General features: G+C 40.2%; 2 protein-coding genes across 2 annotated transcripts; one reads left to right on the plus strand and one right to left on the minus strand.

Moving 5' to 3' along the window:
* STKLD1 (serine/threonine kinase-like domain containing 1) lies at positions 1 to 13,789 on the plus strand. Its single transcript, XM_014942753.1, has 19 exons — positions 1 to 127; positions 628 to 723; positions 1,252 to 1,296; positions 2,526 to 2,600; positions 3,125 to 3,229; positions 3,425 to 3,495; positions 4,167 to 4,282; positions 4,720 to 4,832; positions 4,925 to 5,085; positions 5,537 to 5,667; positions 6,304 to 6,387; positions 6,681 to 6,797; positions 7,352 to 7,486; positions 8,421 to 8,549; positions 10,030 to 10,158; positions 11,177 to 11,305; positions 12,104 to 12,241; positions 12,559 to 12,638; positions 13,499 to 13,789. The coding sequence occupies exons 1-19, from the start codon at positions 113 to 115 to the stop codon at positions 13,544 to 13,546; spliced, it is 1,917 nt and encodes a 638-aa protein (XP_014798239.1). The 5' UTR covers positions 1 to 112; the 3' UTR covers positions 13,547 to 13,789.
* On the minus strand, positions 12,956 to 17,476 carry REXO4 (REX4 homolog, 3'-5' exonuclease). Its single transcript, XM_014942762.1, has 7 exons — positions 17,435 to 17,476; positions 16,983 to 17,138; positions 16,589 to 16,782; positions 16,083 to 16,171; positions 15,465 to 15,539; positions 14,958 to 15,032; positions 12,956 to 14,216 (listed from the first exon to the last, which is right to left on the minus strand). The coding sequence occupies exons 3-7, from the start codon at positions 16,761 to 16,763 to the stop codon at positions 14,115 to 14,117; spliced, it is 516 nt and encodes a 171-aa protein (XP_014798248.1). The 5' UTR covers positions 16,764 to 16,782; positions 16,983 to 17,138; positions 17,435 to 17,476; the 3' UTR covers positions 12,956 to 14,114.
* Between the last annotated feature and the right edge of the window lie 1,027 nt (positions 17,477 to 18,503).

Consider the following 18,503-nt stretch of genomic DNA (forward strand, 5'->3'; position numbering starts at 1 on the left):
GCCTCTTCCCTGCCCTGCACCCGCTGCCGATGGCTGAGAGGCCGCTCTACCCCTGGGCCTAGGGGTCTCTCCGCACCTGCCGCCTTACTGTGAGGCCAGGCCCTGTCCGGCCATGGAGAAATACAAGGTGCTGCCCCAAGGGCTAGGCCCTGCCTGGTGGGAAGGGGACGGCTGCGGCCCCTCAGGGGGTGTGGGTAGTGCTGTGGGGGAAATGTGGACCTGGGGAGGGGTTTGTGGTCTAGGGAAGGAGATGTAGGTATTTCTGGGTGTCGTATGTAGGTGGCCCTGGGGGATGCATAGCACTGGAGGGGGTATGTGGCCTCAGTGAGGGTGTAAACTGCTCTGAGGAAGGGGCCTACAGGGTCCCACAGAGGGAAGTGCTAGGGGGTGGATGGTCCTGGGGAGTGTTCTTCTCAGTGGGTGTTCCCCTCAGCGAGGGGAAATGTGCTGGAGGGGAAGAGAAGGCCTGTGTGTCTCTGCAGAGTTGGGGTGCAAATGAGGGGTGCCTGTGGTCTTGCCACTGGGAACTGGAGGTGTGTGGAGGGTGCCTGGGAAACAGGTTTGAAAGGATTTTCTGCCTTGGTTGGTCCGCTTCTTGAAGCTGAGAGTTTCTCCTCTGCTCTGCAGGTGCTGGAGGAGCTCCAGCCTGGAGTGCTGGGCACTATGCTGGTGGTTGCATTGAAAGCAGAAAAGGGTGCAAAGAAGAAATATGTAATAAAGCAGGTGAGAAGGTCGTTGCTAGGAAAACAAAAGTCCTTTAGTATGTTTCTCATCTCCATGGGCCCTTCTGACAGTAACAGACGTGTTAGGCAACTTGTCCACTGGGTAAGAGTAGGCTTACACCAAATGTGTTAGGCAGCTTGTCCACTGGGTAAGAGTAGGCTTACACCTTACTATGCTGCTGTTTGGATATCGGAAGACTTAGATCAGTTTATCAGAGTATTGAGGTTAGAAATAGGGAAAGAGGAGCAGCTTATTTAGATCTAGCCACTGTGTTTTCACCTTAGCTTACTGCTGCTTTGAGAGGGCAGGAGAAAGGCTGGCCAGGTGTTGCAGACTCATTCAAAGCTCTGGTTTTGGCTGTCTCCCAACAGCAAGACTGCTCCAAACATTAGACATTGGAGCTGTCATTGAAAACTTATGCCAATTCATGCACAATTTGCGGTTCCAGTCACCTTGGCAAGATTGTTCTGGCTAAAAGTCTGGCTGTTTCTATATTGGCATCTCATCCTTGTATTCTGTTTGTTGCAGGTTGAATGCATTGAAGAAAGCCAAGCAAATGAGGCCTTGAAGGAGGTATCAGTGCACTTTTTCTTTACTACTTTGCTTACAAAGGCCAAAGTCTTAACAGAACAAAGTCTTTTATCTACATGGATTAACTTAAATAAATAGCCAAGATATACTCAAGCTGGGATTTTGTATTAATTGTTCCTGTATTTGATTATGTAGATTCAAATGGACAGCTGTTCTCAGAGGATAGTCTTTTTTCAGGATTCATGTTTGTTTTGTGCTGAAGACAAAGAGCAAAGCTCATCCTTTTGGCCTTAAGCTGAAGGAGAACCTTGGTCTGTTTACAGTTTATTATTAATAATTCAATTTCTACGTATTTAATTATGTATTAATTTTTCAGAGTTTTTTTGATGTGTGTGATTTGACTAGTTTCTCCCTTTACACTTTTGTGCAAACCTGTTTCAATGCCTCGGGTAAGAAGCAACATCAGAAATACTATTAAAATAGCCTGATTTGCTTCAACAAAATATGTAAAGGAACACCTGATGGATTAGTTTCACAGAGTCCAGTATGCATGACATCTGCAGTTGAAAATGAGTGAGAATAAGTGTCTGTGCAGATGCTTCATCCTGCTTAGGAGAGGTGACCTCTCTGTGCACTGAGACTGGCTTTACTGATAGAGTTTGATTCAATTTTTCTGCTGATGTGTCTGATGGAATAAATGCAGTTGTGCCAGCTGTCTCTTAGTTTTTCTCTGGTGTCTGCACAAACACAACTATAGGAGAGTAAGTTGAATTCCTTTTAAGTTTCACATCATCAGCAATTTTGTTAAAGCAATTGGTAATTGTTAGAGCCTTATATGGAAACCAATGTCAAGGAGATAAGCATCTCTCACTAGTGTCATATTTTCTGTGGTTCAAGCTTGCATAAGGGTAACTGGAAATAATGGCTACACTAGAAAAATCATCTTGACTTTCATAATCTAAGGTGTGCTTTCAGATTTGGATGTTAGGAACTGAAGAGGGTTGTTTATGTATCTCCCTAAGGATCAGCTTATATCCTTGAATCTCACAAGGCTGTTGCAGCATTACATTGAGTAGAGTCTTACTGAAATATTTTCCTTACCTTGACACTTGTACATGCAAATGTATAACAGAGCTTGTACATTGAAATGATTTGATCAGAGATGCGATGTAAACAAGTCAGGCTTAGGATATTATTTAAAGTCCTGTTCAGTAGGAAAGACTGTGAAGCTATAGAAAACCCTCTCTATTTTTTTTTTTTATTCTATGCAGGCAACAGATTTGCTAAAACTTCATCATTCAAACATCTGTGCTTACCAGGAATTGTTTATAACTTGGGATAATAAGGTGAGATTTGAAACAAACCTGCTGCTTTAACTCCTGAATAAACATGCTGAAAAGCTGTGAAGATGTATGGATTGGAGTCCATCATATGGCAGTATTGCATGCTGAGTCATGGATTGTGGTGTGAATCTGTGTGCAATACTGATTTTTGTGTCTGTGTGACAACTCTTTTATAGGAGACTATAGGAAGCTGAAAGCCCTGACTTTATTATTTGCAGATTTTACTCAGTGCTCAGGCAAAATTTGTGTTGATTTTGTGTATGTATATCTGACCTGAATTGTCCCATGTGGCTTCAGATAATATGCTTGATAATGTTTTGTGTTTTGTTAAAAAACCCAACAAATTTACCTAATTTTTAATAAAATTATGTAAATATCGTCTCCTCTGTGAGAGAAATCTTGGAACACCTCGTTACTGGTGAACATCACACCCACCAGTTTGGCCAAGTGCTCTGTTTTATCTTGCTTACTGGATATGTTATTACCTGCAAACAGTTAGACAATTTTGATGTAATGTTTTGTTACAGATATCTTCTCTGTTCCTTTGCCTGGTAATGCAGCACTTGGGCCAAAGAGACCTTTCATCTGTAATCGAGGAAAAAAGGCAGAAGGCAGAAAAAATAACAGACATGGTAAAAAACATGAGAGGCATTTGGAGTCTCACTGCTTTTGTATTTCTTCCCTTGTATTCCCTCTTTCTCAAAGTCCTCCCCAAAATCTTCAAAGCACAATGTTTTACTGAAGGGCGCTTTTGGAAGCTATCTTCCAAAAGATATTTGGAAGTTACTCTGTTTATGTTCCACTTTTATGTATATTCCCCTCAACAGGTGATTATGAAGTTCCTGGGACAGATGGTGGATGCTTTGTTTTATATACACAAACAAAATATTTTCCACAGGTGAGTAGAAATCCTGTTCTCTTTGTCTGATAGGTCATTGTTCATTGCGGTGACTGTTGGTTCAGCCCAGCTGCTCGCAGACAGTGAATTTTACTGTTCCAAAAGGGCAAGTAGGAGGTAGAAATTCTGGACTTCATATATAGATTCATTTTCTGTGACTTCTAAAATCATCTATTTCTTGAGTGTTTTCTAGAATTATCCATTTGAGCAAGATGTTCTCTCCGTTTTCTTGAATTTGCTAAAATTCTAATACTTATTTTAATATTAGAATGTTGACTGAGTCTGTTAATGCTTACGTTTTGGTGGCTGTGGCAGACAAGATGTACTTTGTGTATCTAAAGCAAGAGACAACCGTTGCATTCCACGTTTAGATAAATTTGTCACAGTCACAATGTTTAAAGCATTTCATAGTAATGTTCAGATAAATTTGTCAGTCACAATGTTTAAAGCATTTCATAGTAAAACAAGAAAATAAATGTATTTTGGCTGATTATCACTTGTATATTAAAAAATCAAAACCCATAAACAAATAAAAAACCCCAAACCCCTTACCACCTATCTACCCTCCCACCCAAAACCCCAAACCTCCTGATGTGTAGAGGCTGGGACCCTGTAGTTATATTGTATTTGACTCTGACTTCCCAGGCTGACAGAAAATATTTGTGTTGCAGAAATCTCAAGCCATCAAACATACTTGTGACTGGTGAAGCATCCTTCAAGCTTAGTGACTTCAGTACAGAAACGCTTATGACAGATGAGATGAAATGGAAAATAAGAGTGGAAGAAAGTAGATATTTGTTTTACTTGGGTTTTTTTTTTACTTTATTTTTAAGAGATTCACTTATGGTGAATATTTTAGTCCTCGGAGAAAAATCAGCCAAACAAGAAAAAATGATCTTCCCTCCTCTTTCTCTGCATCATGCTATTTGTCTTCTGTAGTATAAAAAGCATTTTCATAGGCAGTTGCCTGCAGCATTAATTGTGTTTACAATTGCCAACTATAGATACGTCTGATATACAATAACAACTTAAGAAATTGTTCTTTAGTTATAGTGTGCTGCTTAGTCTTTTGTAGCATATCACCAGTAAAAATGTCTAATCTATGCAGAATATCTCTAAAGTATTTTTAGACATAAAACAATTGCCTGTAGTTCATGCATGTGCAGGGAAAACTGTGTGTAGTACAGTGTCAGCAACATTACCACATGATTCTTATTTCAACAGGTAGCAAGGCTTGGATGGCTCCAGAAACATTTGGGTTTTCTTTTACTGAGAAATCTGACATCTGGTCTCTGGGTTGTATTCTACTGGACATGACGACCTGCTTTGTTCTGAAAGTATGTAATAATGTTTTATTATACATTTAAAATGTCATTGGCCCACTAGGGTATCTCTAAACGTGTGTGAAAGCTCTACTGTTACTTTACAGGCAGAAGAGATAACTTCATTACTGCAGGACATTAGACAAGATACCAGCCGTCTTGAGGGAGTTCTGACACTAACACAACATGGAGATTATAGCTCTTTGCCTTTATTTCCAGTTTTATGTATGATGCTACAGATTCAGCCGAGCATGAGACCCACAACAAAGTGAGTTTTGGATGCTTTCCCTTTATTTTTTGTCCTAAACCCCACCTACCTTCACAAAGATAGGAGTGTCAGCTACTGTTTGAAAGAGATTGAGTCAAGGTTGCTTATCTTACTGCCTTGACAAATTGGGTTATTAAAAAAGTCAAAGGTTTGGTGTTCATTCAGAATTGGGCATTCTGATATGTATAGATGTCTTTTTTGGAAGATTATAAAATCATGTTATACACAATTTTACAAGCCATTAACTTGAAACCTGAGCATGGCTTGTTCAATGTAAGTTATTTCATTAGCTGTTTTGAAATAATTGTTTAAGTTCTGTCAAAAATAACCCAGTCTTCAAAGAAGCATTATTAGCTTTATATATCCAAATGAAGCAAAGCCTGTAGAATTTTTCTTTTGTAACTTACCAGTTCACACTTATTGGTACTGCTTTTGTCTCTTGTAATTCTAGGGAGCTGACTGATGTTCCATTTATTAGGGAATGCCTGACTGTTGCTGGTGCCTCTTCAGTAAAACTGAAAAAGTCTTTGTGTCCTAGAATAATAGATATGCTTCTTGAGGGAGGAATCGAAAGTGCTTTAGGTAATAAGGAAAATAAGATAAATCCAATGATGATTTTCATAGGAAATAAACCCATGGGTTTTCTAATCAGCATATATTCTGCATGACAATGAATTATTGGACGTTTGTTTTACTTGAAATGAAAGGGGATGCTACTTGGTGGAAGGATTTCACTCTACAACCTTTTCTATAACCTTGTAAGATAAACCAGCCATATCTACTGCACAAGTTAAATGGGGTCAGAGGTCATCCTTCAGAAAGTTGGGGAGCCCTGCTGACTTTATCAACATTCTAATGTGTTTGCCAATTTATCCAACAGAGGACCTGCTTTGTTATTTTCCTTCTAAGTAAAGAAGATGTTCTCTTCATCTGGAAAGGCTATTGGAATAATGCATTTAAAGTCCCTAGCCCTGCTCTGATTTAATACTCTATCAGGTGCCCAAAATACATAATGCCAATTATGTATTATAGAGGTGAATCATAATGCTTTGTAATATTTAAATGTTTAATGCACTAGGGGAAGATTTTTTCTCTTTTCAACAATCACAAATGAGATTATTTTAATTTATATGAATTTGCATCCTTCACTAAACAGAAAATGTGAGTGCTTTTTGTGTTTGTATCAAATGGTTAGAAGAATTTTCTTGGTTTATGTAGAATTCATGCAGGCTTTCTGGGAGGTAGAAGAAGCACAGGATAAAGCCATTCAGCTCCTTGCCAGCTTTGTAAGAGATAAAAGTGGTAAGGCACTAATTTATTAATTTATTTATTCTGCTCTTTCTGTAATGAGGAAGATGCTGTGCTACCAGCTGTCTTTAATAAGAGGCATTTCCCACAGAGAGTACAAAATTCACATCGTATTGTTCCGTCTATACTTGCACTTTGTTCTCTTGGATTCAAGAATGTTGTTCAGCTGTATCCCATCGCCTGTAGGGACTCAAATTTATTTGAAACTGGAACTCTTGTCTTCTGGAGTATAGGCATTCTAAACTGTGTAGCTGGATGTTGTCTCAAATCATTTCTTTTCCCCTCAGCCTTGCCCTACCTGCTAACGGTCACAGAGTTGATCGCTTTTGCCATGAAGACTCATGTGGATTCTCTCAAGTTACAAGTAGATGGTTGCAGTTTATTGCTTGAAATTCTTAGTCAAGGTACAGTCATGAGGCTTCCAACTTCCACCGGGTAATACAGCCTATTTCTTGTGAAGTTAGATGTAGCAGGTGAGGTTTGAAATGGATTCAGTGGTGATTTTAGGGGACAGATTTAAAGTAGTAGAGGAATTTAACCAGGTTTAATAAGAGTGTGAGTTCTCATGGCCTTTCTTCAGGACTGGCATACATGAATTCTATGTTAGTGTTAATTTTAAATACAGGCTGTGGATCTTAAGCTACAGAGGTTGTTTTCATGTTATGTAGAGTGTTACTAGAGTGTGCAAATAAGAGACTCTCAGTGTTCTGGTATTTGATTTTCAAACCATAGAAGTGTTTTTGGTCTATTGTGTGGTTCTTGCTGTCATTTTCTTGGCATTTTACCCCAATAACACCTGATAATGATACAAGCTTGACAATAGTAAGAATTGTGTTTCAGAAAAAGAAAACTAAAACTAACTTTTGGATATATTATGTGGAGAAATGACAGCAGGGGGTTCAGACTTCATTCAAAGCCACTGAAATCTTTGTTTTGTTCCATTGTTTACTTTTGACAGCTCTAGAACAGGATGTGATGGTGGCCCTGGATGAGAATGTGACCAGCTCTCTGTTAGAGACAGTGAGAAAACACTCTGAAAACGAGGAGTTACTTTCATTGGTCTGCACATTATTGATGATCATTTCAGCAAGTGGTGGGTCACATTGTTCATTTTGGGGGAATATTCTTATTTTTCTGCTTTTGTAATCTAATCCAAGATATAATGCAGAGCTCTTGACTTCACTGAGAGATATGTATGTCTGTAAGTATTAGCTTTGTAGGGGTAATATTGATAAGATTGACTAAATATTGCTAAGATAACACTCCTAAAAGTATAAGATATGCTGCTGAGGATTCAGGTACTTACAGAATTGTATGTGTTGGAGTGATCCTGTACTTCATTTTGTTTTGGAAACCAGTACAAACTGTGCAGATAGTAGTGCTTGGGAAAATGAGGGCATAGAACCTGGATTCTATTTTTGTCTGTGCCATTGTGAATTGAAACCATTCTGCCTAATTTCTCTACTTTGTTTTTTTTTTTTTTCTCCTGACATTGTAATGGCTAGATATTTATTGAAATCTTTACTCGTTTTCAGTGTGAGTTTGACAGTCATCAGAACACTTTTTATAAATTGTTACAGGAGGATTTAGCAGCAAGGGGATAATCTTAAAATAAAAAAAAGTACAAAGTGTCATGTACAAATAAACTTACCATCTAAGACCAAACTATTTTTAAACAATATTACTTAATTCTTAAGCTGAGGTAACTCAAATTGCTAAATTGCATTTGAAAAATAGTACTGTTCTACCCTCCCAGGTCTTTCTCTGCTCTGTACATTTCAGATCTGTCAGGAAAAGGATGGGCAAACAGCCATTTGAAAGGGTCAGTTGTGCTCAGTACACTATACTTAAGTGCACCTTGTTAAAGAATTTGGTCTGTTCTCTTGTTTTCTTTTGTCCAGCTGATGGTATCATGTTACTGGTTTGTGATCACTGTTTAAACATGGTTAGTAGCACTGTCTGCTGCGAGAACAGTGAGTGGGACAAAAATCACAGATTCTATAGAATTTCTTTTTCCTGTTTGTCAGAAGTTGCTGCAGAGAATCTCAGGAAAGCTGGAGCAATTCCAGACCTTCTGTCAATTTTAAGAAGTTTTCTTCATAACGAACAGATCTGCCTCTCTTGCTGTGGAGTTCTCTGGAGCTTGGCTGCGAGCGGTAAGTTAAACACAGCAAGTATTGTGCTCGTAGGACTGAAAGGCAGCAGGTATTGTGCCTAATTGCATTCAGACATTCCTGGGAGTGGGTTTTTTTTTCTCCCATTCTGGAGAGACATCTCCACAGCGCTACTAGAATAACTTCAAGTGGTCTGGAGTATAATGAGAGAAAACTAAAAACTAATGCAGACTTTTTAGAACCCTTTTTGTGATAAGGTGTCAAAGTCAAATCTTATGTGTTTAGGCCATGATGTAGCTTATGAAGACTGTCAGAAATCAAAGGGTGCACGCAGTTTCCGGTTTGCCAGTCATGTAGTTTTGCTCTGCTTCTAGCAGAGGGAGTGCAATGCAAACAGCATATTAGATTAGGTATCAGAATAGGATTTGGAATTAATAGCATCTTATTTCTTTGCATCACACTTCTCTTGGCAGCACTGGGGTAAATCGTGAGTTGGACATCTCCTAGAGACTTGCTTTTCCAAAAGAAATGTGATTGACGAGGTGCAAGTGTACTCTTCCCATTGCCTTAGAACTAAACCAGTGTCATCCTCACGGTGCTGGAGGGTCATGGGTGATGGCTTGACCCCTTCTCATGAGGCCATGCTGGGAGCTTTTTAGGGGTTTTGTTTCTGTGATGTGTTGTGATACAGGGGTGTGGTATTCTGATCATCAAGGCAGGCTGAAAGCACAGAATGCGCACAATTGCATTGGGTGTGTTTTATTCCTTCTGTGCAACAAACCACCCACTTGATTTATGTGACCAGCTAAATATCCATCCTGCAGACTGCATTCTGTCAAAAGGCTGGTTATTTTTGGAGGTATAATTTAAATGGCAAAAAAAATCTAGTTCCTGGAGAAGTTAAGCTTTCTGCGATAAATGTTACTATTCAGTAGTCCTGTAAAATGTGATTTGTTTTCATACATTATAGGTTTCTTCCCTCTGTCCGTACTAAAACAGTGTTGCATTACTCCACCTAGTTCCTGGAGAAGTTGAGCTTTCTGCGATAAACGTTACTATTCAGTAGTCCTGTAAAATGGGATTTGTTTTCATAGATTTTAGGTTTCTTCCCTCTGTCCATACTAAAATAGTGTTGCATTACTCCAAATACCATCACCCATTAAGGTTTTACTAATAGAATTTGATGATCTAGTTCCTGGAGAAGTTAAGCTTTCTGCGATAAATGTTACTATTCAGTAGTCCTGTAAAATGTGATTTGTTTTCATACATTATAGGTTTCTTCCCTCTGTCCGTACTAAAACAGTGTTGCATTACTCCAAATACCATCGCCCATTAAGGTTTTACTAATAGAATTTGATGTACAATGTGCTTATGCCATTACTTGATTAAATAACTGCTTGATGCCTTTCCTTTTTGTTACGGTAATCCAGAGAATAATGTGGACCCAGCAGTGCTGAAAAGCGATATTTTTACTTGATTAAATAACTGCTTGATGCCTTTCCTTTTTGTTATGGTAATCCAGAGAATAATGTGGACCCAGCAGTGCTGAAAAGTGCTGTCCCCGTTACCTCTGCGGTCCTTCAGGAGCACCTCCAGAACGGAGAAGTTGCAGAGTCTGCTTGCTCAGCCCTATGGGCACTGTCACTCCAAGGTGTGTTTTCCCAGTCTCCCTGTCCCTTCTGCACCTAGAAGACTCATATTCCAAACACGTCTGTCCGGAGGGGTGATCCCTGAGATAAAGGCTGCTGGGCCTTAGCAGGCTCTGCAGATGGCAGCAGAGTTAGGAATTTGCATCCTCTCTTATCCAGTCTTCCTTACGCTTGCTCTCTAACACTCCATAATGAAGCTATTTTTGACGAGCCACAGCAATTATATAACGAGACGCTGCTGATGGGTGCTGTAACGATGGGCAGCTACAAGATCCCTGTTGTGCAGAGCATTAGCTCTGGCTTATCTCTTTAAGACCAGGAATCCCATTTGTGTTACTCCGTTGAACGCAGCATTCGTGTTGTGCAGCCTGGGTTGGGAGGTTTGGTTTTATGCCACTTGCTTTGTAAATGGCGAACAATATTTCAGATTAAAAAAGAAAACATGTATCTCTTTCAATACCATGTGCACTAAGGAACACATCCTTGCAATACTACTCGCTTATTTCTTCCTCGTGCAAGAATATTGCCATGTGTTTACCTACTGCCCTGCCATTGTTCCACTGGAAAGAGTGGCATAAAACACCTTAAGCAATCTCATTTCTAGTACCCACCAGTAGAATAGGTTGAATATTCAGGACTCTCCATTCCTTTTGGCTTGGAGAATGAAAGGGAATCCTGACACAGTAAATATATCAGAAATTTCTCCTAGACCCCTGATCAACTCATGATAAGACTTTATTTGACCTTTTTTTAATGCAATGCAGGTTTTTGCATGCTTTCTTTATAACTTTTATTGCATAATTAAAAGTTGCTTCAGAAATAAGAGGCAGAAGTTGAAATGTAGATGAGTATTTTAACAGCTTTTTAGTATATTGAAGTTCTGGGGTCTTGTGTTGTGGTTTTTGTTTGTTTGGTTTTTTTTTTAAAGGTTGCTTAAGTGAAGATGATTATGAGCCCATAACAGCGCTTCTGCTGGATGCGCTCAGGATGAACCCATTTTTTGTTTGTTTGTTTTTAAAGGTTGTTTAAGTGAAAATGACTATGAGCCCATAACAGTGCTTCTGCTGGATGCGCTCAGGATGAACCCAGAAAGACCAGTGCTGGTGAAGAACACCTTCCTGGCATTAGCAAGCCTTCTAAGGCTATCTGGTAACATCCAGCAATTTTTTTTAATTAATTGCAAATGAGCTCAGAAGTGGATGTTTCTGTTTAGGTCAGGACTTTATAAGGGGATTGGGACTGACATCTGCTCTTCTGAGTTAATCTTTCTTCCAGGACTGGAAAAGGAATTAGTGAAACTGGGGGTGCATTTTTTTAGGTCAGGACTTTATAAGGGGATTGGGACTGACATCTGCTCTTCTGAGTTAATCTTTCTTCCAGGACTGGAAAAGGAATTAGTGAAACTGGGGGTGCATTTTTTTTCTTTTCATGGGCCCACCGTGTGTTATGAGAAGTACTAGATCAGCACAATCTCATCTATTAGCAACCTGAGTGTGTTTATTTTTTTTTTCTTTTCATGGGCCCACCGTGTGTTATGAGAAGTACTAGATCAGCACAATGTCATCTATTAGTAACCTGAGTGTGTCTGGGTACTTTATGATGAGGTTGTTTCAACTGTGTACTCATCTATTAGCAACCTGAGTGTGTTTTGGTACTTACTTTATGATGAGGTTGTTTCAACTGTGTAAAAAGGGTAAAGCTCAATCAATGTGAAAACAATAAATATTAAAATAGCACTTCTGCCATGCCTGACAGTGTCAGCTGCATATATGGTCTTCTACTTGGTGCCCAGATGTGCTTCAGAATAGCTTTTAGGAAGACTGAAAATAATGAGCATGACTTCCTGGAAAAATATTACACGTGTGCTAGCCTGGAGCAGGGGGTTGGAAAGCAGATAATGCAGTCTGCAGCTACCAATTAGGTCAGCAGGGTTTGTCTCCCTTTCAGAAATCCCAGCTTTGAGATTTATAATGGATCCAAAAGGCAATGGAATAAACCTGATCAAATATGCCTACCACCTTCACTTCGATCATCCGGAAGTGGTGGAAAATATCTGTATGCTGATTAATGAGATGCTTCAGTATGGTGAGATGATGGTGGTGTTTGTCAAGTCTCTTCCTCTCCCCCATCCCCAGAAGACAGTAAAAACCTAACAGCAGCTGCTCAGGGACGTGTTAGTTGCTCTCAGGAGACTCAATATGTACCTCAGAGGATGAATTGGAACTGAGAGTTCATCCCACTTCTTGAATAATTATAACCGCCTCTCTGATGTTGTAATTTTGTAACTTCATCTCATCTTGCCTTCTGTGTGTGTAGATCTGTCCCTTCCCTGCTCTCCTTCAGCTCCTGCTGAAACCATTGGTAGTTATAACCATAAATTATGCTGTTCATTTGCATTGCAGATGAAGTTGTGCTGGATATGCGGTTCCAGAAAATGGAAGAACTGCTGTCTGAAATAAAAAGCTCTTTTCCATCTCGCACGGTATGTAGAAGTCACTGTGATAATAAAGGGTGGATGCTTGGTTTGTTATTTTTGTTTATGGATTTTATCATTCTCAAATATCTGGAATTACATACTGCAGAAATTAACAGAATTACGTGTATGTGAGGTGAAGAGTGAGCTTGGAAGAATATTTCTAATTACTGGAAACAAGTAGATGGAAAGGTTTGTTTGTTTACACTTTATGCTGTAATTTTTAAAAACTATGTTCTGGTCTCTTGCGACATTGCATTGCATTAATTTACTACATTCTTCATACCAAAACAGGTTAAAGTTTATAGGAATAAAGCATAAATATATTACATCCAATTATTTTTGCTTTATAAGTGACATTCTTAGAAAAACACAAACCCAACAAACAAAACCCTTGTGACAGCTTGCCTGCCTGAAGACTTAACATATTAAATTCCAACAAGGATTCATACTGAAAAAAACACACATTTGAAACACCAGAAACAGCAAAGTTACTCAGGCTATTTAATGTGTTACACTAATACTGCAATGGCTTCCTGTCAAGAAACCATTAAATACAAGTTTTCTCATGAAACCAATAGAACTGGTTAATCTTATAGCTTTGCTCTTCAGTTTTGGTTTAGCCTCTGAAACCCATTCCTTGTTACCTTCCAGTAACCATTTAGATTATTTAAATCACAGCATTAGTATTCAGCCTGGTAATTACATTTGCTTTGGATTTTGAAGAACCAGACCCCACATCTGTTTAAAACACCACTGACTTTAAAGGCCTATGTTAGACACACCATTTTTATTAATAAAGGAATATAAAAATAAGTGAAGCAACAAGGTAATCTTGTATTTATTTGACAATTCTCATTTCTCTCCAGGAGATAATGACCCTTGTGGATGCAGCGCTTCTGAAACTGCAGGAGTAAAGAAAGTCTTCCTGTATAAGAATAAGACTCGTATGCTGCTGGTTCAGATATAAAAGCCTGGATCCCCCAGAAATATTTCAGTATTTTTCTCACCAGAAAGATTAATATTGGGCCATTAATACATATTCTGTTGATTTAGATACCGCAACTGTGAGACTAACAGCAACAATTTAAGAATGTGCCTTACTTTGTTGACTTGAAAATATCTGAAATAAAGATTTTAGTCTTGGGAGTTTCAGCAAAGCGATGACTATTTCTTCCTTCATCTGTATTAATTTAAAAACGCTTTTTCTTCAGTGTATGTGTCAAGTTGCAGAAATGGAACTGATGAAGTACCTCACAAATGCCAGGCATTTGTTAAGGTATTGTTTAAACACAGTAGCAGGCATTAGGCTTAGGTACCATCCAGAAAGGGGGGATGAGCAGTATTCTCGTAGCACTCATGTACCAGGTTAGGAATTACTGTCTTTTGATTGATTTTATGAAGTAGCTGCTGTCAGTTCTGGCTTCTCTGAATTTTCTCCTGGAATGTGACATGAAACCAGCAAATGCTGCTGATGAAAACCATTCAAGTTTTATGATTTTTGTTGTTAGGTTTGTTCTTAACAGCAGCTTCCCATTTCTTTTTCTCCAGGGTGTACAGTCTCATAGCTGCTTGTGCGTCCTGAATCTAAAAGAATAGAGCAAACAGGAGGCTTAATGAAACACAGCTGACATGGTTTTAGAACATTATTGTTGAGAAGCAGCTAAATCTGCTATCATTTTAATACATCCTTTCAATTAACTTTTCATAATCTCTAGATTTGAGTTCTGTGCCCTAGTGGAAGGGGATGAATGTGTACTCTGAGTGCATGAGCCACCAGCAGGCTATGCACTTCTCCTTCTGATTGTGACTAGGAATGCCATAATGAAAAAAACTCTTGATATGGTATCTTGGGGATACCCTTAGTATTTCCCCTGCTTCTTCAGCTCATTCCCCTGTTCGATCCCCCTGTCTGCCAAAAGAAAGGAGCTGCTCAGATTCAGGAGTAGGTGTTCACACTATTTCATCCAACCTGCCACAGTAGAACACTGCAAATGCTGCTTTTAAGGTAAGCAGTCAATACTTGAATTATTTTTTTTTTCCCCTGGGCATCTTAAAATAACAAGAATTAATATTTAAACAAAATACAGTTGACTTGTACAAAAGTAGCTTATGAAAATAAGGAAATAATCCAAGTGGTAGGAGACACGTAACAGTAAGCAAGTTTAGATGGCAGTCTTACTGCATGCTGGTGTCCAAGCAGGGCCTGCTACATTCACAGAAAGACCAGAATGAAGCCACAGCATTCTGGATTGAACCCAGATCCTGGGGCTGATGTGTCGTACCTCGTTATCTACCCAAAAATGTGTGTTCTGAGGAGATACATACCGAGCAGTGCTCTGATGTCTGCACTTGAACATTTAGCAGTTTCTCACAGAGCAGTTTCAATGATGGCCGTGTAGCCTAGAAATAAAAAAAATACAATCATGCTGTCTTGCACTACTTGGTGTGTGTATATATATGTATACATACAAAAAAAATATTGGTTTAAGTGTATTCCTCAATTAAGTGTAGCACATCTTGGCTTCTGCTGATGAACTGGCAAGAACACTTAATGAATTATGAGATTTATGCATGCACTGCTGAGAGGATTTTTTGTGCATTACCATAACACTAAAATTATTGTTAAACGTGCTTTGCTGTGAAAAAGACCACCTGAGTTATGAAACTTTAAATATCTCCCTATAATCTGAACCTTTACTCCTCTAGTCTAAGCAGAAACTTGAAGCCATCTGTCTTTACATCCCTATGGAAAAGACACCATTCAGATGATAAGCCTTACTGTGAGCAGAACTGTAACATCTTATTTGCTTATATTTCCTGTCAGTCCCTTACCTTGACTCTCTGTCTGAAAGGCTTGTATCTTTGCGTGTCACGTATTTTCTTCTTAGGGTGATCAAGAAATAGGACCTAGAAGAGATTACAGTTCCAGTCTAAAGTGTGCTGTTGCATGAAACTTCATGCAGCTGAATGTACAGCTTCTTGATGTTTCCTCCCATCTGTTTTAAGAGAGAGTTCAAAACCACAAATGGACCAGACCAAGAGCCACAAAGTTCTACTTTGTGTCAGAAACAGAAATGAATCTGGAGGCACCACCTGTGGAGACTCCCTGCAGCGCTGGTACAGCATGACATGGCACCTGGCTCTGGAAAGGATGAGCAGACTGAGCTCTGGGGACTAATCAAAATGTGCAAACAGGGTTTTTTCATCATTCTGTTCATTTCCTGGCTCTTCAGTAGGAGCTCAGTGCTATTAGCAACCGCATTTAGAAGTGCAAGAACTTAAGTTGGTAAGTGACTAGGGCTACACTTGGTGCACCACGAAATGACAAGAAACTGAAGTAACAGTGACAAAGCTGTCATTTCTAGGAGTTCAGAGAGATGTATTAGAAATGTAAACAATCTTAAATTTTTGGAGCCTGGTCTTCAAAATAACAAATCTGCAGCCACCTACCTTTAGATCATTGCGTAAAGCGTGTCCAACCAAAATCCTTCCATTCAAGATTTCAGCAACCTCCTTCTGAACTGTTTTAAAATCTTCACCTTAAAATACCACAGGAGGAAACATTTTGCATTAGACATGTAAGGCAACTAAGCAACCTACAGTTATAACTGTATTTTTTTTTGTGAAAGCGATTGTATCCTTGGGACTGCAGTTGCATAAATTTGTAGAGTACATTAAATCCTCCGCTTGTTACAAAAGCACAGCACTAGGAGGAAATATCCTTCCTATTATTCCCATACCATAATCCACAAGTTAATTTCTCCACGGTATTAGTGACCACTATGTAAAAAGTACTTCTTCCCATAATTTTTATTACGTTTTAAAACTACATTTTGTTTTCCATTTCCCCAAACAAATCTAAACTTATCCAAGCTCAGCCAACGAGGCTTCTGTGATAGCCTGTTAAATTCTCCCTCCTTAAAGAACATTTTTTGGAGAAAAAAAACCCTTCCTACCTTTACTTATATTCTCAGGGCGTATGCCACTAACAGCTGTTCTGTAATCGGTCACCTCCTCTGTGGGCTTGACATATTTGTCATAAATGCACTTTCCAAACTGGTTGACGAGGGAGACGCGAGCCACAATGCTGTCTTCCCCCTTGGGTCCCACTCCCACCATCTCGCAGTCCATGGCGACAGCCCGTGTCAGCCTGAAAGAGAAAGGACAGTTTGGTGACACCCCTGCTCCAGGGAGAGTTCACCAGGTTCACATGTCAATGCGAACCAGGGGGAACTCAGCAGTTTGTCTGTCAGCAGACCCAGGGAGATGTCAGCTTACGCCGTGCACCTGCAAATCACAGTTATTAGAAGATAATCTCGCTGCCATCCTTGCTGCTGGAATGTCACTCACCCTTCGGAAGCCTTTTCTTTAACCAGCACCTGCTCCACAGACAGTTTGGATGGGCCTGTTTCAAGTCCGAGATTTCTTCTGGCAATTTTTGATGCTTCGGGTCCTATTGCTGCTTCAATATCTTTTGGATCGACGTCATCAAACCAGATTTCAGCCCTGGTAAGTACAGATTTAATTACATTTAATGGTCTTAAAGCGGTCTTTAATCTTTATAGTGTAGGAAAAGCTTATTTGTTTTTTAAACTAAGAAATTAGCTCTGTGAAAATGGGTCTGGTGCTGTCACCTATGCAAGTCTGTTGCTATCTCCGAGGACCAGTGGCAGCATGCATCTTATTTCACCCAAAATTTAGTCTGGCAGAGCGCAGCTGTTTTGAAAGTAGAGCTCTGTGCTTCTCAGATACACCTCTGAAAAGAAATACTCAGGCACATGTACGATGCCTGAAGCACTCACTCTTTGGGCTGCTGCTCCGCATGCTCTTCAGCTTTCCTCCTCTTATGTAAAAAAAAAAAAAAAGAAGGGAAAGAAGGATTATCTCCCTCTGATTCTGGAGGTCCTGAGGGCTCCTGGTGTTCTGTCTCTGTGGTAAATGGCCCTGGGCTCTCTCGCTGGCTCTAGGGATACTACCTGCAACATCCCAGCTCCCTGCCCACAGCACTTTATTTATTGATGCAAGCACCTTCCTGATGAGGAAAGGCTGAGAGAGCTGGGACTCTTTATCCTGGAGAAGAGAAGGCTGAGGGGAAACTTATCAATGCTGACAAGGATCTAAAGGGTGGGTTGAGGGAGGATGGAGCTGGACTCTTTTCAGTGGTTCCCAGTGACAGGACGAGGGGCAACGGGCACAAGCTGGAACATGGGAAGTTCCACTCCAATCTGAAGAAGAACTTCTTTGGGGTGAGGGTGGCATGTCTCTGTGGTAAATGGCCCTGGGGTCTCTCGCTGGCTCTAGGGATACTACCTGCAACATCCCAGCTCCCTGCCCGCAGCACTTTATTTATTGATGCAAGCACCTCCCTGATGAGGAAAGGCTGAGAGAGCTGGGGCTCTTTATCCTGGAGAAGAGAAGGCTGAGGGGAAACTTATCAATGCTGACAAGGATCTAAAAGGTGGGTTGAGGGAGGATGGAGCTGGACTCTTTTCAGTGGTTCCCAGTGACAGGACGAGGGGCAACGGGCACAAGCTGGAACATGGGAAGTTCCACTCCAATCTGAAGAAGAACTTCTTTGGGGTGAGGGTGGCAGAGCCCTGGCAGAGGCTGCCCAGGGAGGGTGTGGAGTCCCCTTCTCTGGAGATCTTCAAGCCCCACCTGGATGCTCCTGAGTGATGTGCTCTGGGCAGCCCTGCTTTGGCAGTGGAGTTGGACTGGATGATCTCTAGAAGGTCCCTTCCAACTCTGACAATTCCGTGAAAGCTTATTATTGTTTAAAAAATTACTGCCTACGCCATGGGCCGGCATTTGGGCAGCGGCGGCGTGACCGCGGCCCTCCCCGGCCTCCATCCCGGCCCGGACCCCCCCCCC

This window comes from Calidris pugnax, unplaced genomic scaffold, assembly GCF_001431845.1.
Source record: "Calidris pugnax isolate Ruff unplaced genomic scaffold, ASM143184v1 scaffold102, whole genome shotgun sequence".
Classification (NCBI taxonomy): domain Eukaryota; kingdom Metazoa; phylum Chordata; class Aves; order Charadriiformes; family Scolopacidae; genus Calidris; species Calidris pugnax.

Excerpts from the sequence above, each read along its gene's own strand:
- STKLD1 (XM_014942753.1), top strand. Across the intron at positions 6,388-6,680 it reads CTTTGTAAGAGATAAAAGTG|CCTTGCCCTACCTGCTAACG; the intron begins GTAAGGCACTAA and ends TTTTCCCCTCAG. Across the intron at positions 12,639-13,498 it reads GCTCTTTTCCATCTCGCACG|GAGATAATGACCCTTGTGGA; the intron begins GTATGTAGAAGT and ends ATTTCTCTCCAG.
- REXO4 (XM_014942762.1), bottom strand. The coding sequence starts at position 16,763 with ATGGACTGCGAGATGGTGGGAGTGGGACCCAAGGGGGAAGACAGCATT. Across the intron at positions 16,172-16,588 it reads CCCTGAGAATATAAGTAAAG|GTGAAGATTTTAAAACAGTT; the intron begins GTAGGAAGGGTT and ends TGGTATTTTAAG. Across the intron at positions 15,033-15,464 it reads CTTTCAGACAGAGAGTCAAG|GCTACACGGCCATCATTGAA; the intron begins GTAAGGGACTGA and ends TTTTATTTCTAG.